This window comes from Carica papaya, chromosome 4, assembly GCF_054855325.1.
Source record: "Carica papaya isolate Zhongbai chromosome 4, ASM5485532v1, whole genome shotgun sequence".
NCBI lineage: Eukaryota > Viridiplantae > Streptophyta > Magnoliopsida > Brassicales > Caricaceae > Carica > Carica papaya.
Window position 1 is genome coordinate 4322128 of NC_142312.1, and position 20386 is coordinate 4342513.

The 20386-nt window shown below is 34.7% G+C and overlaps 2 protein-coding genes across 4 annotated transcripts; both read left to right on the forward strand.

The window, feature by feature from the left end:
- The first annotated feature begins 5023 nt into the window (after window positions 1-5023).
- On the forward strand, window positions 5024-11213 carry LOC110820764 (ubiquitin domain-containing protein DSK2a-like). Of its 3 annotated transcripts, none has more exons than XM_022050350.2 (8): window positions 5028-5588; window positions 6927-7694; window positions 8078-8292; window positions 8364-8477; window positions 8823-8881; window positions 10034-10062; window positions 10524-10613; window positions 10695-11213. In XM_022050350.2, exons 1-8 carry the CDS (start codon window positions 5330-5332, stop codon window positions 10841-10843), a joined length of 1683 nt encoding a protein of 560 aa, XP_021906042.1. In that variant the 5' UTR covers window positions 5028-5329; the 3' UTR covers window positions 10844-11213. The 3 variants fall into 3 exon arrangements, with proteins under 3 accessions (XP_021906057.1, XP_021906042.1, XP_021906048.1); XM_022050356.2 differs by having other exon boundaries at window positions 8081-8292; XM_022050365.1 differs by lacking the exons at window positions 10524-10613; window positions 10695-11213 and adding an exon at window positions 10148-10344 and having other exon boundaries at window positions 5024-5588.
- A 7125-nt stretch (window positions 11214-18338) lies between these two features.
- Window positions 18339-19309, forward strand: LOC110825339 (uncharacterized). Its single transcript, XM_022055790.2, has one exon. The coding sequence runs from the start codon at window positions 18424-18426 to the stop codon at window positions 19159-19161; it is 738 nt and encodes a 245-aa protein (XP_021911482.1). The 5' UTR covers window positions 18339-18423; the 3' UTR covers window positions 19162-19309.
- Window positions 19310-20386: the final 1077 nt, after the last annotated feature.

A 20386-nucleotide genomic window follows, 5' to 3' on the forward strand; every position in this document is an offset into this window, starting at 1 on the left:
GTTATATGGCCGCCCATGCAGATCATCGATCTGTTGGGAAAAGGTGGGTGATAGAAGATTATTTGGTCCAGATCTTACAGAAGAGACTACAGCCAAAATAGTTAAGATAAAGAAAAACATCCAGACGACTTAGATCAAACAGAAGAGTTATGCGAATATCTGGATGAGGGATTTGAAATTTAAGAAAGGTGATCGGGTGTTCCGTAAGATCACTCATTTTAAAAGAATCAGTAGGTTTGGCAAGAGGGGAAAACTAAAGTCCCAATTTATTGAGCAATTTGAAATTTTATACAGAATTGTCACCGCCGCCTATAGACTGGCACTGCCTCTAGAACTATTCAGAGTCCATAATGTATTCCATGTGTTCATGCTACGCAAGTACAACCTGGACCCCTCTCACGTCCTGGTCTACGAGTCCTTTTTGTCCTAGGAGGATCTGTCATACGAGAAGATATCGGTAGGTATTGTGGACCGAAATAGCAGAGTACTCTGCAACTTAAAAATTCCCTTTATTAAGGTCCTATGGCAGAATCACACACAGGGAGAGGCCACATGGGAGCTAGAAGCAAACTTCAGAGCTCAGTATCCCCAACTGTTTGATTGAATGGAAGAGAGGCAAATTTAAGGGATCAAATTTTTTTTTAAGAGGGGGGAGTTACAATACCTGAAATTAATTTGTAATATTCAAAATTTATGTATAAAATTTAATTTTTAATTTTATAAATTATTATTTAATGTAAAATTAGGAAAAAGTAGGTGGAGGATGAACTTAAAAATAATTTTGAAAGAAAGTGGTGAAAATTTAGGTTCTGTGGGTGTTTTGAAAAGAAAAATCGAAAACTGGAGGTCAAAATGTAATTTAAAAAAAATGTATCACGTAAGATGCTCAGTCAACAGTCCCGACAAACCGGAGTGCGCCGCATGGTAAGGCACGCTGACGCAGTACCATGCGGTAGGCCACGCTGGCAATCCGCGTGCTCACAATCAAACAGTCCAGATTTGTTCCCACAATCAAACGGTCGCGATTAAACGCGATGAACAGTCTAGATCCACTTTCTATTTAAACATGATAGGATGACCCAGATCAAATCGTGATGAACAGTTCAGATTCACTTCTTATTTAAACGTGATCGGACAGTTCAGATCAAACGCGATGGACAGTCCAGATTAAAAAGATACGAATATAAATACCCCTCTTCACACCAAACCCTAACCCTAGCCACCAGACCCCCCCCCCCCCCCACCCCCGCCCCCACAAGAGAAGAAGAGCCAGTCGCCGGTAAGGGAGCCGACCGTCGCCTACCGCCACGCTAGACCCATTTTCGATCGCCAAAAGAGGTAAAAATTTTCTTATTTGCTCAAAATTCAATTTTGAACACCCCCATAGGCAAATCGGAATAAAAAAACTGGCAGATGAGGCAAAAACTGCGGGTAAAGCCCGACAGCGCTATCACGAGAAAAAGTAAAAACTGCCTCCGATGATACCCTTTCCGATTCCCATTTCGTGTACTTTTTTCACCATTGTAATCATCATTACTTTTTCTACAGGTTGACCGAAGCAAAATATCCAACCGCGAAGGTGAGCGGTGGAGCTGTCGCACCAAAAATTTCTGCCACCGGTAAGCTTCAATTTTTCAATTTTTTCGGTCAACTGAGGCCCCTTAATGTATTTTTTCACCGCAATTGATATAAAATCGGCCGAAATCAGCCAAAACTGGCTAAAAATAGCCAACTCGAGGTAAACCGCCCCTGCAAACGGCTGTGCTGTCGCCGTAACACGGCGGAGCCGCCGTGTCAGATTTTCGAAATTGGCCAAAAGGGATTTCTAACACTGATTTTGAGTTTTTTGGTATATTTATAGGTACTTGAAGTGTGTTTATTCCCTGAAGAAAAATTTAAGGAACCCTGGGATCGTCAGTAGGTGCAGCTGAAAGTTTAGCATCTCGGACATTAATTTGAGTAAAAATTCCTCACTTTATTCCTTGTGATGGAATTGAAATCTAATTATAAATAATACGATATTTTACATAATTTAGAAATATCGATAATTAAAGGTTACTAATGGAGTCGGAAGCAGTTATGTATTATTGTTTGCAATGTTTAATTGATTGATGATTTTACAGTTCGAATGCATGATAATACACTGAAATTGGTATGATAATTCGATTGTGTTTCTTTGATGCATGTATTGTTTGTTTTATGTTTATTACAGTTAATTGGGAGACTGAAAATTAAAAGTAAACGGAAAATTGTTTGATTAAGTGAATGGATGAATGACAACCTTACTAGATATCTTAGGAGATGGTGGATGGACTTGCTACATAGGGAACGCTACCGTGAACGTTGCCTCATATCGAACGGGTATCGAGGATTTATATTTTGATGCTCATACTGGATGGGGTATGGGGACGGTTCATTTCACCCTCATATCGGACGGGGTATTGAGGTATGGTATCATTTGGCACTCATACCGAACGGGGTATAGGGACTGTCCGTTAGTTGAAAATGTTAAATAAAAGTTCACGCGTAGTAAGGACATCTCTATGGACCCCCATAGATACTAGTAGGCTGATAAATGAGAAAGTTATTGTTCCGACTTATTGAATATAAGATTATGATATTGTTTACGCTATTGCCTCTATAGGTCGGTTTTGGAAATATCACTACGGTTAGTATACGGTAAATGACTTTATTTATGGTAAATGAATTTGCTTAAATTAAGAGCTCTATTAGTGTTTTTACGATTTCTACCAATCTTCATTTCTGTGTCGGAGAGTAGTGTGACATTCTTACTGGGTTAGTATAATTTACTCTTTTATTAACTATTTTAGATCAAGAGGACCAATATCTAGATCCCGATGCACAAGAGGGTTGCGAGTAAGACGTTCAGTTTGTTTGTTTTTTATTTATTCTTTGATTATTAGTTATTCTTTTGAAAGGGTCATTCTCATAACCCTATTGGTTATTCAGAATTATTGTGTAAGGAATGTAAACCCTAATATTATTGTTTCATTTCTGCATTTAAATTATTAAATTATTTACTTTCAAGTTCCGGAACGTTACAAATATAATTAGAAATTGAAAATAAAATCTCAATTAGTATGAGATAATGTTGATTTTTTTTTGCATTTTTAATTCTATGTTTTTGCTAAATACTCATTGTACTACCTCAATAAGCATCATATCACATTTCCCACAAAAGAAATGATTTTTTTTTAGAATAACTTGCTAATCTTATCTCACATGTTAGTTTTTCGTTGAGAATAACATGCTAATCATATTTATTTGTATTTTTTTAACTAGTTTGGTGAGCAACCTTGCCTACTTGGGGTGGAAAAATCACTAACCACTTGGGAATATTGTTATATCAACCATTTGGTTGCAAAATTATTGTTATCTATCTAATTAAGAGCATAAAATTAATTGGACAATAAATATTAAATTGGAGGATGTTTTTTAAGAGTTTGGAGTCTTGGGATTCGATATTTTTATTCTATTTCCTTAAAATTAGGTTATCACAATGGTAATGTAATGAAACAAGACCTATAGATTATGTCAGTGTACATATGAGCATGTGATGATTTATGGGCCTCTTCAAACATGAATTTAAAATTACGTTATAACAAAGGATCGATTCCACGCTTTAGGCTATCACGTCAACTTACCCACAACTTGGAGATGTTTGATGGTGTTCTTGTTTTTTGCCATCAAGTTGGAGTCAATCTCTTAATGAACTTTTCCTCTTACAAAGTAAGAAAAATTAGGCTTCTCATGGGTTTCATCGGACTAAAAAAATTGATATGCGCTAATTTATACAAAATTATTAGCCTCAAAAGCAACAATTTTTAAATTTTTATCATAAAACTTATTTCGTATCAATTAGTAGATAAGAGTATCATTGGACAAATCAAGAAAGTACTAACCACTCCCTCTATTTTAAAAGAATATTGCAAATATTGACATTGCTATCTCGTATAAAAAGATTAGTCATTAAGATTGTTGGTTTAAAAGATAATTTAAAAAAAAAACTAACTCGAATGAGTCACGTATAAGTGTCTTAATATTAATGTAAGTGATTGTAAGAAAAGAATTAGTTATACAATTTAAAGATTTTGACTATAATGAAAATGATCACACTTCCCACCCAAAATGAAGTTGATTTTGATAATTTTAAGAATGATTCTAATATTTTTATTTTTATTTTAAATTAATTATCAAACTGTAGATAAAATTTATACAAATATTATTATTATTTTAAACATGATTAAATTTTTTTTAAAAATACGAGGGGAGGGACTTGGACTTTTAACATTGAGGTATTATACTTTAAGGCTAAACTCCTCAAATGCATAAGTAGATGGATCATATATTAAAGTCAATTGTTGGTTATATGTTGAAATATGAAATTACTTTATTCGTTCTCGCTAATATATATATTTTTTTGTTTAGTTTAATGCCAAATAATATTTCATAATAATATAATAAAAATTAAACAAAACATTAATTTAAAAATAAAGTTATAAATTTGACTTAATTCCATATTTAATTTGAATTAAGTATTACTATAATATAATAATTATTATAGAAGTAACAATATGAACTGGGTTTATTTAATTATTTATTAAATATGTAAACTGCAAGTAAATTCTTATATTAAATAATAAATATATAAAACTCGAACAAATATGAAAATTTTAAATCATATATACAAATATGTATATGTATCCTTTTATAAAAACTAAAACTAAAGCTGCATAATTTTATAAAACATTGTTTTTTATTTGTGAGTAAAAATAATAAGTTCGGTAATCGTGTTTACGCGAGTCCAACGCGCGTCCATCACTCCAAATTGCACCGTTAGCTTAAGCCAAGATTGTGTTATATAATATTAAATAAATAATTTATATTTACATGATTCGATTTTGAATTAGCCGCATAGAATTCACTCGCAACACGCGAGGTGAGGGGCTTGTGCTACCACGCGCCTACACGAACAACAACATCGACGAATCTTCGGTTTTATACCTTCCCGGCTGAGGTGGGTTCAAGTAACCGCCGATTCTTTTTCTTTTCTTTTAATTTAAATTAATTTATGATTGCTCGTCCTTCTATGCTATTCCACCTCCATTTCCGATTTAATCCATCTTCTCTGTTTCTCTCTGGGGTTAGGGTTTCGTTTCCCAGGAGTCCGTTTTCTTTACCTGCGTTGACGTTCTTGCTATATTAGTCGTTTTAATTCTAGATAATACATTTTACTTTTCATTTCTTTCGAGAGAGTGAAGAAAGAAGCCTCCCGGCGTTGGGAGGGTGGAAGAGAGAGTCGGAAAGTATGGGTGGAGGAGATGGTGATCCCGGTTGTGCTGCTTCCCGCGTAGACGAGGAGGTCAATGATTCCAACTGCCGTGATGGAGTCACTGTTAACATCCGGTGCTCCAGCGGCTCCAGGTTCTCCGTTCAGATTAAGCTGGAATCTTCCGTTGAATTTTTCAAAGCGGTTCTTGCTGAAAAGTGCGACGTACCTGCTGATCAACAGCGCTTAATTTACAAGGGCCGCATCTTGAAGGATGATCAAACTCTCCTAAGCTATGGTACCACTCCATTTTGTTCATCTCCTTTTTCGGATTACTCCTGTCAATTTTTCACTTATTCTCTTGTACTACATTCGATCTTCGCTCAATCTGTTTGTTATTTGAATCGAGTCGGTTGTTGCTTCCTCTTTTAGGTATTTATAGGTCTGCCTCTGAGTATTTAGCCGTCTACATGCGTTCATATTTAAGGCTATGGAACTTGGATGGGTTTTTAGATTAGATTATTGAACGAGGGATATTGTTTATTCATTAAGATCCTATGTAAGTCTTGTACAATGTACTAACTTATAGAGTGGGGAAATGGCAAAGTGTACAGGCACATTCCTGCAGCATTCATTTGAACTAATCTATGAATTTTGGTGTGAGATTCCAATGTAGCAATAGTAGCTTTGGCTATGGACACTTGGCAATATATGGTGGGTGTACTCAACTTCTCTATGGAGGATGTTTGTTTTGCCACTAAAGAAAAGCTAATTTTGTTAAGGTTCTGACTTTTTTTAGTTGCAGAGACAGTTGTTTAGGTTCAAAGCCCTTGTTTTGGTAAAAGATAACTTGCTGTGACTTTTCTGATAATAAACCCTGGTTAGGTTCAAAAGAAGAAACCAATCAGATCCAATTTTTGCTCCCTGAGAAACTAACCAAAATATGGATTCATTATCTTATGGGAGAAATGAACAGGTGTTGGTTTAAAACAGTAGACCGTTATCCTGCATGTGGGATGTGGGGATGTGGTTTCTATGCTGCGCTTTCTTGTTATCTTTTCTTTTTTAACCAAATAATGTCCCTCCTTGGTACGTAGTAGTTGATGCATTCTTTTTTCTTTTGAGCTATTGACGTAGACATGGTTCTTTTAAAGTAGGCAAAACATTCGCCTGTGCGAACTGGAAATTTAGGTTTGTTTTCTTTTTCTATTTTGGTTCTTTTTCCCTTTTATGAGTAAAAAGTTTGTAAGTCTTTGTAGAATTAATAACTAGTTGTTTTTGTGATGCTTAATGCAAGTTGTCCTTTTCAAGAAGTTACAGTTCATTAAGGTTTTGCAGTTTATATTCTATTAGAAACAGTACCTTTCAAGCATTCTTGTTGTAAAGGACTCTTTGTGACAATACACTTCTATATTCGTGCGTGGATCTAATTTCTCTAGGTTAATCTTGGTATATATTGAACATATTTGATATTAATTAGCATATAGATTCTTAAGTCTTGGTTTACATGCAGCTATTCAGTAGAAATTAGCACATAGAATCTTGTATTAAAGTTGATTAATTTGGAAGATGACTTTTTCCATATGAACACATTCTTGCATCGTTAATGTGACACTGTTATTCCTTCCATACTCAGGATTGGAAGCAGATCATACCGTCCACTTAGTTCGTGGCTTTTCATCAGCAGCAGCAGCCAATACAGGTACTGGAACCAACACTGGAGCTTCAAATACCACTCAAAGTAACACAACAACTGTTGATTCAAATGATAGCGGGCATCTTGGAGGATCCGGTTTTGCCTCTTCTTTGTTTCCTGGAATTGGTATGGATGGCTTAGGCAGTAATCAAGGTTTATTTGGAACTGGACTTCCAGGGTTTGAACAAGTGCAGCAACAGTTGATCAGAAATCCCAATATTATCAGAGAAATAATGAATATGCCCATTGTTCAGAACCTAATGAATAACCCTGATGTAATGCGAAACTTGATTATGAACAATCCTCAAATGCGAGAAATCATTGATCGGAATCCTGAGCTCGCTCCCATACTTAATGATCCAAGCACCCTTCGTCAAACTCTTGAAGCTGCTAGAAACCCAGAGCTTATGCGTGAAATGATGCGTAATACTGATAGAGCTATGAGCAATATCGAGTCATCTCCAGAGGGATTCAATATGCTCAGGCGCATGTATGAAACTGTACAAGAGCCATTTCTAAATGCAACGACAGTGGGTGCGAATACTGGACATGATAACTTAAACCAGTTTCCTGCACTTTTGGGAGCACGAGGTGGTAACCAGGCTAGAGATGGATCCACCAACCAGCCAACAACTGCCTCCGAAACCACTACTGAGTCTCCTGCTCCAAACACTAACCCACTTCCCAATCCTTGGACATCTGCTGGTGGTGAGTTTCATTCTCTTGTATTGCTCTTCTTCAGAGTGAATTATTTTTTCATTACAGGAATGATAAAATAGAATGTTTTCATCTATTGTCTTAAAGTTCTCATTTGTAGTGAGAGAGATCTCTTTATGGCTATTTATGGAGTAATGTAGGTTAACCATGGGCTGTTGTCATTTGAAATTTGCTTTTTGAAATGTAAGAAAATTAGTGGAAGAGCCATTTTGGATGAATGCCTATTGATTGAATGATTTATGCTGGACCTTGAAAGGGTTGAATAAATTAAAATTTTTATTTTCTCCCCTCATTTCAAGTCTAAGATGATCTGAAACCGAAGTGATACTTATTCAAATTTCATTGGCAAATTGTTGACGAAAATGTAACTCTAGCAGGTGGAGGTGCTCAAACTAACACAGCAAGATCAGATCCTGTTGGGAATACCAGGCCTCAAGTGCCTGCTGGGTTAGGAGGACTTGGTCTCCCAGACTTTGAAGGGATGTTGGGTGGTACACAGGATCCCAATTTACTTAATCAGTTGATGCAAAATCCAGCTATTACACAAATGATGCAAAGCTTTCTTTCCAACCCTCAATACATGAACCAGGTTCTAGTTATCCTGTTACTTAGTTTTTGTTATTGAATATTTACTGTTTTCTAACATCATTTGAGTTTCAGATTCTTGGTCTTAATCCCCAACTTCGCAGCATGTTTGATTCCAATTCTCAACTGAGGGAGATGATGCAAAATCCAGAATATCTACGGCAGTTGACTTCTCCTGAGACAATGCAGGTACACATCTTTACTTATTTAGGTTGCAGTTTTCCATGGGTGCTGTGTGCATTTATTATCCCATGTGTCCTTGCCCTTTCATGTATGTGCACATGCATGTAGATACATCCATATGCAGATAATAAAAACCATTTGCCTTTGCTTATTGCATTAATGTGGAAATCTGGTGGTAATTACATATTATCAAACTATCCTTTTTTAATTGAGTCGTCATGTTGAATGTTTATTAAAGAATAAGCTGCCATTAGTTCTTTGATTGCAATTCAAGTTGTTAAGAGGATAGTGTTTGAATTTGAAGATTCTTCCATGTAAACATATTGATTCTATTATTTTATTCTCTTTCAGCAACTATTGATCTACCAGCAGTCTCTTCTATCTCAGCTTGTTGGTCAACAATCAACCCAGTAAGCTGAGCCTGATATGATTGCTCTTGGCTTTTTTTATATTCATTACTCTAAATTAACTGTTATGCAAAGTTTTATGTTAGATTATGTTAATTTTCTGGATATTATCCCTGGATAGATGCACTATATTCTAACTCTGAATAACATGGTTATCCTGGAAATAATATTGACGATAAACTTCTAACTTTGACAACAAAACAGAAATGCAATTTATGTAAACCTTTCCTTAGTGGAATGAGTCGGCTAATTGTCAATTAAAATCAGTATTTGCTAAGTTAACAAATGCGAATATCTTTCCTTTGTAAATTCATTATATTCTTCTTCATACAGATTCCTTATTTGCATCAAACCACTTTATATGATATTCTTTGGCATTTAACAGCCGTTTCTTACCATAAATTTAGATACCTGGTGTTTATTAATTTTGGAGTGCACAGATTTACTTGCAAACAACAGAATCTTGACAACAGTGCAGTCTAAGTAAGAGTCCCTGGGTCCATTTCAAGTCCAACTTTGTTTCAGAGGTTTAGTAATTTAGGTTTTCTTTGTAGATAATTAATTATGTTTCTTTCAAATTTGGTGCTTATTGTAATAATACAAGTAGGTTTAGCATTTTACTTATGATTTAAATTCTTTTTAGATGAGGAATTGAATTAAAGCCGCTAAATACACTCGTAAGAGATTTTAATTATAGAGAGAATTTTATGTTAGCTTATGCTTTGTTTATCGGATGATGGAATCATGACTTCGTGATACTTTAGAGACACCTTGTGATACCTAGCTTATACTTCTTAGGTGTTATGTCCAAGAAACCCTATTTATCATGTTTAGGTTAATTACTTTTTTCCAAACCATGCAGATTCTTCCTAATCTGTTCTATGTAAAATTGCAGCATTTGATAGAAGAAATGGAATTGGTGATGAAATAGATTTCTATCTCTATATCCATTATTCCTTTAGGATGCAATTTACTTTGACTTTAGATTATTATTCAAAAGTTTCAGCTCAAGGGTTAAAGTATTTAAAGTGGCTACTCACTAGGTCTAGTTGGCGAGCTAGGGCAGTATGGTTTTATCTTTTTATGGTTGCGAGTTACTGATGCAGAAAAAGATATTTAGTGACAGTTTTTCCTAAATTTGGTGCTCCTTTGCAGGGAATCTGGCCGGGCTGGTGGAAGCACAGGTATACTGTATTCTAAACCATGTCAGCTTCATGCCTGCTCAATTATGATTCGAGTAATTTCCAGTAGTACCATGTCTCTGTGCAGGCTTCATGCATGATGAAGTTGCATTCTTGCTTCTTCTCAACATCTTCATGGACTATTCTTGCTCAGTTATTGTTTTCTTTGTTTGTTCTTTAACTATTTCCGTTCATTTTACAAAATACTTCTGTCTTTGAATTATGAGGCTGTAGAGATTTTTTCCCTTTATTATTGTCAAAAGAGTGATAAGGCTTTGTTCGGCATATTAGGAATTTGGTTAATGGGAGATGGAATATGTTATTAGACACGAACTTTTGGAGGAAGGACATGTTCGTACTTCCCAACCAGGATGAAGAGGGGTTGGGGGGATGGTCTACTCCTTTGTAACTTTAAAAGATTATTTAGTCTATTAGTGGTTCTGTTAATGGTCAATAAATTGCAGGGACTCCCAACAACACTGGTTTAGAAATGTTGATGAGGATGTTTGGTGCACTTGGAGCTGGCAGCCTAGCTGCTCCCAGCAGATCTGATGGTTACTTTTCTGATTCTCTTTTGCTTCTTAATTTATCATCTATTTGTATTGTGCACTAAATTGACTACTTATTAATCCCAGTGCCTCCGGAACAACTATATGCCACCCAGATGTCACAGCTTCAAGAAATGGGTTTCTTTGACACTCAGGAGAATATCCAGGCATTGATTGCGACTTCAGGGAATGTACATGCTGCAGTGGAGAGACTTTTGGGGAATTCCAGCCATTAACTTCTTACCATGTATGTTTTTCTTAATGTCCTTTGTGTGGAAATCGGTCAGTTTGCACCTTGGTTGCATCCAGGCACCATTTCGGGTCTGAATAAAAGTTCAAATATGATTTTAAAGGCTGCTGCTGCGAACTTGTTAGTATCTTCATGGGGATTATTGGTGCGTGCAGCTGCATCCCGTACATACTTCGTACGATAAAAAATTTGTTATATGAATGGTTTAGTGTTTGGATTTTCTAACCTTTTTTCTTTCTTAATTTCGAAATCTTAATATGTTGTGAAATGTGGACTTTTACACGGGTGGCATGTGTCTCCATCAGCGTGCCAATTGTAAGGCTTTCTTTTCTGTTCATTGTAGGTTCGTTTTTGTATATTTTGTTCTTAGCTCTGCCAGGTTTTCATATGGGGTCTTGTACCCTAATCGGTTGCTCCACCGTCCGCAGAGATGTTTTGCCAGCCCCTGGCGTCCATTATGTTATATATCTATATATATACTGTTGGATCTAGGTGGGATTGCCCACCTGTGCGATCAGGTCTTAGCATCCTATATATCATACGCAACCACATGTATGTGATGTTTTAGGAAACTGTTAACAATCGGAGAATATCTTCTTGTGAGAATCTAAATAATGTATATGCTCATGCTCTTCTTTCTCCTTTCTTTTCCCCTAAAGAATTCCAGAGTAAAGATCAATGCAACTTGAACTCGTCAGAGTTGGAATCTTCATTCCCATCTCCAAAAGAAAAAGAATTTTCAAGATTTCAAATCATTGAAAATAATAACCAAGAAGCTCGACGAGCTTGATGCTTGGAAGGTTAATGGGGATTGAGAAAATGAACGTGTGCGTTATGACAGTGCTTGAATTGTCTTGATATAATTCGAAAAAGCAATAATATATAAATATATATATATATATATATACATACACCACCGAATCAAACCATCATAAATTTCAGTTGTTGAAGAAATAGTAGACTAATTTCTTATATATCTCAACAAATATGGTGACTGCTTACTCATCATATATCATGCATGCACACACACACACACACATATATATACATATGCATTCTGGAGAAAAAATCAACCCAAGTAAATAAAATTTTTACTTTGGAAACTGGTAACATTTTACACAATAAAGCAAACAAATGAACAAAAAGAAAAAAAAAGGAAATTGTAGTTCGGAATATTTATTATTCTTATTATTATAACTGAAATAAAATTTAACCTTTACTTTAAATAATTCTAATTCTTAAGATTAAAAATTAAAAAAAAAAATTAAAACATGCAGGATTTTTATACCATTCGCAGTATACTTGTTTCTTTTTGGCATAATGCAGTATACAACGTCCTCGAAACGTTTTATTAATTAAAAATAAAAATAAAATCATACTTAAAATAATTTGTTTTAAGAAATTGCCACAAGTTAAAATTGCACCCTTTTTTTTTTAGAAAAAAGGAAAAAATCATATTTACTGATATTATTGGATAATCAAACTAGAGGGGCCGGGGCATGTTCTAGATAGAGACAGTTGGATGCAGTCAACCCAAGAGTGCATAAGTTGCAGATTTTAAATTCTCAAGAGAAATATAGAAAAATATCTACATATTTTTAACTAATCACCTAGAAAGGAACTCTACATGTATGTTATCTGGAGATATTTGGAAAAACATTTACAATATCCAAAATGGTAATCAATGCGGATACTGTGAATTAAACAGAATCCATTCACATATCCATCATAAAAATGGTAATAATCACTGGCCACCAATACAATCTTGTCCGTAGAATCATCTTAATCAGTCCACGTGTACGGTCCAGCAGGCCCCCCAGGGTCACATAATGTTTGAAGGAATGCATGGAAGAACGGCTCTATAAAATGATGAGCCCTGATACCAGTTGGGACAACGCCTTTTGTTTTGATTATATTGTAATAGGCACTTGAGATCAATTGGCCACCATGAGTAACATTCAAAAGAGCTCCTCCTCATCTTTCCCACCAGAAAAAGATGGGAAACGACGAGAGCAGCAAACGCAGAAGCAGAAAGTGAACCCTACTTCTGCCGCCCCTATCAAAATCTCCAGCGTAGAACGGAAGAAGGCGAAGAAATCCGACGCTACTGCTGCCGCCCCCATCAAAATCTCCAGGGTAGAAAGAAAGAGGGCGAAGAAATCCGATGGTTCTAATGTCTCCCCCCTCAAGATCTCCAGAGTCCAAGGAAAGAAGGAGAAGAAGAAAGCTGATGCTCCTGCTCGCGCCCCCATCAAGATCTCCAGCGTCCAAGGAAAGAAGGAGAAGAAGAAAACTGATGCTCCTGCTCGCGCCCCCATCAAGATCTCCAGCGTCCAAGGAAAGAAGGAGAAGAAGAAAACTGATGCTCCAACTGGCGCCCCTATCAAGATCTCCAACGTAGAACGAAAGGAGAAGAAAGCTGATGCTCCTGCTGGCGCCCCTATCAAGATCTCCAACGTAGTACGAAAGGAGAAGAAAGCTGATGCTCCTGGTGGCGCCCCTATCAAGGTCTCCAAAGTAGAACGAAAGAAGGAGACGAAAGCTGATGCTCATGCTGAGGCCCGTATCAAGGCCTCCAACGTAGAAGGAAGGAAGAAGAAGAAAGCTGATGCTCCTGCTGGCGCCCCTGTCAAGATCTCCAACGTTGAAGGAAAGAAGGCGGTGAAAGCTGATGCTGCTGCTGTTGAAGGAAAGAAGGCGAAAAAAGCTGATGCTCCTGCTGGCATCCCTATCAAGGTCTCCAACGTTGAAGAAAAGGAGAAGAAAGCTGATGTGAGTGTGAAGAAAGCTAAAAGGGAAGAAGGTGCCGGCTCGGGATCCAGCAAGAAAAGAATGAGGGGACGAGAGAAGGATGATGATGCCGTACTGAGCAGTCTTCTTCAGAAGCCAAGAAAGGGTGTGAAGATATCAGATAAGGCAGCTGACAGCCCGAAATGCAGAAACAAGTCTGAATCCGTGGTTGAACACAAGATCAAGCATGCGGGTAAGAATCGCGAGGTGGTGACTCCACCTCCCGGCTTTACACCACCAAGCTCTCCGACGACTTCTCTTCCACCTCCCGGTTTTACACCACCAAGCTCTCCGACGACTTCTCTTCCACCCCCCGGTTTTACACCGCCAACATCTCCAACAACGTCTCTTCCACCTCCTGGTTTTACACCACCAAGATCTCAAACGTGTTCGATCGGGTCTGAGGAGAAACGGAGATTTCAAGAGGCGATTCCGGCTTTATTACAACTGGCGAAAAATACGGTGATGAGGGGGAATGATGGTAAGCCAGTGAGTGGTACGAGCATAAGGGAGGTGATTGACCTCACTGATACTGAGGAGCCAGAGGCGAACGCAAGTCCAAAGCAATCAGCACCGAAGAAGAGGAAGGGGTTTGAGTTTGACCTAAACCTACCTCCTCCACCAGAGGGTAAAGATGGTGACCCGTAAACGTGCCTTATCTATTTGATCATGGATGTTTGCTGAATAATTTAAATCTTGTTTGGTTTTTAGGAGTTCATTTTGTTCAATAATTAAACCTTGTATAGTTCTTAAGAGTCATTTTATTCAAAAATTAAATGTTATTTAGTTTTTAAGAGTTCATTCTATTCAAAAATTAAATGTTGTTTAGTTCTTAGGAGTCATTTTATTCAATAATTAAATGTTGTTTAGTTCTTAGGAGTTCATTCTTTTCGATAATTAAATGTTGTTTAGTTCTCAGGAATCCATTTTATTTATATTACATTTGAAGGTTATCCTTTGAAAATGTTTGTTATTTATAAATTCTCGTATTCATATATGAGATGAGTTAAGTTAATATTAAATTCCAAAGCATTTTGACATGCTACATGCACCAGGGTTTAGTTATTGCGTAAAGTAAAGTCTGAATATGCTTCTAATCAAATAAAATCTCTATCACCTCATCTTCTACCACATAAATATCCCACACTACTTTCTCTCTCTCTCTTGATCTCTCTTGAAAGTACAGAATAATTTATTGATTAGAAGGTAATATATACATTAAAGAAAATCTAGGAAACCAGAAACTACAAGTACCATATACAAAACTTGGCAAGCCTATATAAGCAGAAGAAAGCTCCCAAACACAGCACAAGAAGGGAGGGTAGAAGGTAAACCACATGAAACAAAACCAGTCATCTGACGCATGGGAGAAACCTGAGGCTTGACCTGTAACTCTCTCTGCTTTCAAACAAACATAACAAGCTTCTTATTGTGCATTTAAGTGGGAAGATGATCTTATTGTTTATTTTTTATTTTCAACACAAATTAAATATGCTAGAAATTCCATGCTGGTAAAGATCATGGGATACTCCAATTTCATATGGAGGAAACATATTATTTTTTTTATACATCACGGTTCAAATCATACAGTACTTACAATTTCAACTTGTAACTTTTAATACCAGTATTCAATTTAAATATTTGTTGAATTGGTGATTCTTAAGTTTAAGACGTTACGAGTAATATTATAAAACATGTCAATTAAACATTATAATCCATGATTTTGATATATATATATATATATCATTGATAGAGATCACAAATAGATAAACAGCAAGCTGCATATGCCTACAGAAGAATCAGAAGTTGCAGCACGATCGGAATGGCTCTCGGAAGAAAAGAAAAACCAAATGCAGCAGGCTGGTCGAGCGAATAATGAATCTTCATGTATGTAGACATATATATACAGGACATGAAATAGATGGGGATGCATTAGATATTAGAATTTGAAACTATAATCAAACCTTGGTGATTTCTCTACACATCTCCAGCCAAGCCGTGCAGCAAAATCATTAGGAAAACTAGATTTAGAAGAAGGAAAAACAAAATTTGGAAGGAAGGATATATGTAAAATAACATAAAAATTAAGAACTCTAAAAATTATATCTATACCATTATATGCCATGAAATATTTGAACGAGACGAAAATAATAATTACATAAAAAATTCTAGAGACAATCTTAATATCTTAAAAAAATAAAATGAAAACCGAAACCCTAACATACTTTTTATTTGGAAGAAGTTTAAATAATTAACTTTAATGAAATTAGAACATATGTCACTATTTTTTTAACATAATTTAATATTAATTTTTTGCTCAAACTAACTTTCGTTCATGAAAATTTAAAAATTATTTTTAAAAAAATCAAAATATAATAACGTAATCAATTTTTAGTTATATTTGAATGCCACCGACATTACTAACCATTTGTTAATTTCATTAATGTATTTTAATTTGTATAGATATTCTAATTAGATTTTATTTGTTTTTTATAAAATTCTAAAATAGTATCTATTTAAATATAACAATAAGTCAGTTTAGAGTATGTTTCGTAAAACCTAAATTTAACTTATAATTATAGTACATAAACTCAAATTTACCCTGAAATTAAAATAGATTAAAGAACGTAATTGAATAAGAATGATAATCATATAAAAAATTCTAGTGACTAAATCTAATATCTTAAAAAAAAAAACAAAGTCCTAACATCCTAAATTATCTGACTTATTTTAGAAAAGTTTTAATAATTAATTTTAATGAAATTAAAGTATATTGATGTTGTTTCTTTTTACCATAATTTAATGCCGATTTTTTACTCAAAGCAACTCTTGTTCATAGAAATTTAAAAATTAATTTTAATGAAATCAAAATACAATAACATAATCAGTCTATAATTACACTCGAATACTACCAATATTAGTCATCATTTGTTGATTTTATTAATTTATTTTAATTTGTATAGACGTTTTAATTAGATTTTATTTTCTTTCTATAAAATTCTAAAATAATATCTATTTAGATATGATAACAGGTTAGTTTAGATTAACTTTTGTAAAACTTAAACCTGACTCGTTATTATAATACATAAAATTAAATTTATCCCGAACTCAGAGCAAATTCAAGGACATAATTAGAAGAGAATAATAATCACGTAAAAAATCCTAGTGATTGAATCTAATATCTTTTAAAAAATTAAAAAACAAAACCCTAACATATTAAACTATCTGAATTATTTTAGAGAAGTTTTAATAATTAACTTTAATAAAATTAAAATACATCGTGATTGTTTCTTTTTACCATAATTTAATGCCGGTGTTTTGCTCAAAGCAACTTTTGTTCATAGAAATTTAAAAATTAATTTTAATGAAATCAAGATATAATAACATAATCAATTTTTAATTACACTCGAATACTACGACATTATTCATCATTTGTTTATTTTATTAATTTATTTTAATTTGTATAGATACTAATTAGATCTTATTACCTTTTCATAAAATTCTAAAAAGATATCTATTTACCGATGATAAGGGTTTAGAGTGAGTTTTGTAAAATCTGAACTTGACTCATAATATATTACATAAATTCGAATCTACTCCGAATTCGGAACAAATTTAAAAACATAATTAAAAGAGAATGATAATCACATAAAAAATTCTAGTGACTGAATCTAATATCTCAAAAAATTTATAAAAAAAAATAAAATCTTAACATACTAAACTATCTGATTTATTTTAGAGAATTTTTAATAATTAATTTTAATATAATTAAAATATATCATGACTTTTTTTTTTGACCAAGTATTTAATGTCGGTCTTTTGCTCGAAGCAACTCTTGTTCATAAAAATTTAAAAATTAATTTTAATAAAATCAAGATGCAATAACATAATCAGTTTTTAATTACACTCGAATGCTGTCGATATTAGTCATTATTTATTGATTTCATTAATGTACTTTAATTTGTATAGATACTAATTAGATTTTATTTTCATTCTATAAAATTGAAAAAAAAATATCTATTTAGAAATGTAGAATTTAGAACGTGTTTAGAAATAAAAGGTAGGGTTTAGAAAGGGTTTTGTAAAACCTAAACCTAACTCGTAATTATAATACACAAACTTAAATTTTTCCCCAACTCGGAACAGATTCGAGAAAGTAACTTTTATTTACATCTATACGATTTGCAAGTTAAACCCACCCACCCCAGCCTCTCCCTTCCCCTCTTCCGCCGTAAATTTAATTATACATATGAACTGAAACCCATAAAGTTCAAAGGTTTTAATATATATATATATATATATTTAGGGGAAAAAAAATTGTAAATTAAGATATATATATATATATTTTTGTTTCTTTGATTTTTACAAGTGAATTTTCCGAAGAGGATAAATTGTACTAGACAAGAATGGATAAAACAATCAATTCAGGAAGCCAAACATGCACCAACCTAAGGGGATTCTTTTCTTTCCCGCCTTTTTGTTGAAAATGTTAAGAGTAATCTTCTCCGTTCAATCCTATTCATATGTCCACGTGTACGGTCCAAAACCTAGGGCAATTCGTAAGGATAATAATAAAGCGTCACTGACTTTTTAAAAAAGACAAAAAATGGAAGGACACTTACACAGAATCTATATAATGAGCCCCTAATGCTGCCTCTTGAAAACGACGCTTAACAGACGGAAGAGTTATATCTTTCAACGCCGGGTTTGGTGTTGATCAATTGAATCATTACTTACAGTTAACAGAATTTGTGAGTTTCAGATCTCTTGTTCACCATGTCTGACGAGCAAGTTCCAGGCTCTCCTTCCACCGTTAATGAAGAAAACCAACAAGAACTGGTTATACAGAACCTCGATCATCCTGACAAGGCCTCTAGTCAGGGCTCTCATGACCATTTAAATCCCAACGACCATGTCAACCCAGATGACCATGAAGAGAAACTCGAAAGGCACGAATATGAAAAGACAGAGGAGGCTCCTACTGCGAATAAAGGTGGTGGTGATGGGTCGGGACAAAAGAAGAAAAGAAAGGGGAGATCCAAAGTGGATGGTGATGACCAAGTTGGCTCTAGCAGTGGCGGTGTGAGAAAACACAAAAGACCGCGTGTATTAGATGCACCCAATTGTAAGCCGTCATGTCCAGAATGTGACAAGAAGTTTTCGTCCTGGAAAGCCATGTTTGGACACATGAAAAAACATCCAGGAAAGGGTTACGAGGGAGCCTTTCCGCCTCCCAAGTTTACCCCGCCCACCTCTCCAAAGAAACCCGTCAGCGCTGATGAGCAAAGGGGAATTGAAGAGGCTGTTCCGGCTTTGCTTCATCTGGCGAGAAGAATGACAGGGACAGATGATGACAGGGAGACTGAGGAGGATGGTGGTGGGACAAGAAGGGAAATTGAGATCAATCTTAATGATTCCCAAAAGCCCCAAGAAGAAGAACCTCCATCATTGTCAGAAACTGGTGACGTCAAGGGTTTTGATCTCAATCTTACTCCACCCCACGAGGATAATTGATGTTATCGATTGATGATGAGTGATCATCAATCATTACACCTTTCGTTTTCAGTTTGAACATTCCAAATGGTGTTATACCTTTTTTTCCCCGAGTTGTTATTGACTTAGATAGAGTTACTATAATGAGTTTTTAGTATGTAAACATCTTTCATCAGTTATTTTTTTATTTTTCTCTCTCTCATGATTACATATATATACTTATATTTATCTCGCTGCATTTTATTTCTCTCTTCAGCTAAGACTACCTCTTCATGTAATAATTCCTCTTAACTATATTTTTCTTACTTCATCTCTTGCAAATATGATGATCTTAATTTTGCCCTTTTATCATGGCTTCCCTCATCTGTGGACTTGAATTGGTTTCCTGCATGCTTCCCATCTACTACCTGATTTCCCATTGGTGATATTTGAAATGCTCTACCTTATGCATATTCATTTTCTGCTATTAGCCTGTTATATTCCCAGATTTTAGTGTTTGTAATCTTCTTCCTTTGTCCAATATAATGTCCACTATACCCTGTATGTTCTTGACATAAGTAATTTGCTAGAATTTGTGCAGAACAGAAAATCATGACTTATCACAAGCTTTTTCCTTCGACGGTGGGAGAAATGAATTGCCAGACTGTCTAGATATATCTTTAAATGATGTCTATAGATATTTTAACCATAACATACATAATTCAGTAACGTTAGAAACAGATGCTTGCATACAAACAATTCATAATCTGCTTCTTGTTGGTGATGGTGATTGTGGCTGGTAAACCCGTAAGTGGTGATGCTTTTGTAATCATCACCAGTTAATGCATGTCAAGCCCTATACTGGTTCTATTACATTTGGAGTCTTGACATGTGAGGTAAAAGGATTTCTGTAATAGACTCCTTCAGTCTTAGTCACGTGCCTTTTATAACATTTACATCGCTATAACTAATTGAAACATGGACAATTCATGATCAATTAATTTACACCATAGTAAATTTCATATTTACTTAATTTTCTTTCTATATTAGGCATATATATTTTTTGAATAATATCTTTTGTAATATAAAAATTATGTAATTTAGAAAAAATTTACGCAACTCTATAAGAAAGTATACTTTTGCTCCAAATTATATATAAAAAAATTACTTTCTATATCACGTAATTACTCTTCCAAATTATACTTTAAGAGTTTAGATATTTTAGCTAGTACATATTAATGCATTATTTAAACACAATTAATTGTTA

What these genes read in the sequence shown, in the direction of transcription:
- LOC110820764 (XM_022050350.2), top strand. Translation starts at nt 5,330, where the DNA reads ATGGGTGGAGGAGATGGTGATCCCGGTTGTGCTGCTTCCCGCGTAGAC. An exon ending in TCCTTGGACATCTGCTGGTG is followed by an intron (nt 7,695 to 8,077) that starts GTGAGTTTCATT and finishes ATGTAACTCTAG; the next exon opens with CAGGTGGAGGTGCTCAAACT. An exon ending in GTTGGTCAACAATCAACCCA is followed by an intron (nt 8,882 to 10,033) that starts GTAAGCTGAGCC and finishes GCTCCTTTGCAG; the next exon opens with GGAATCTGGCCGGGCTGGTG.
- LOC110825339 (XM_022055790.2), top strand. Translation starts at nt 18,424, where the DNA reads ATGTCTGACGAGCAAGTTCCAGGCTCTCCTTCCACCGTTAATGAAGAA.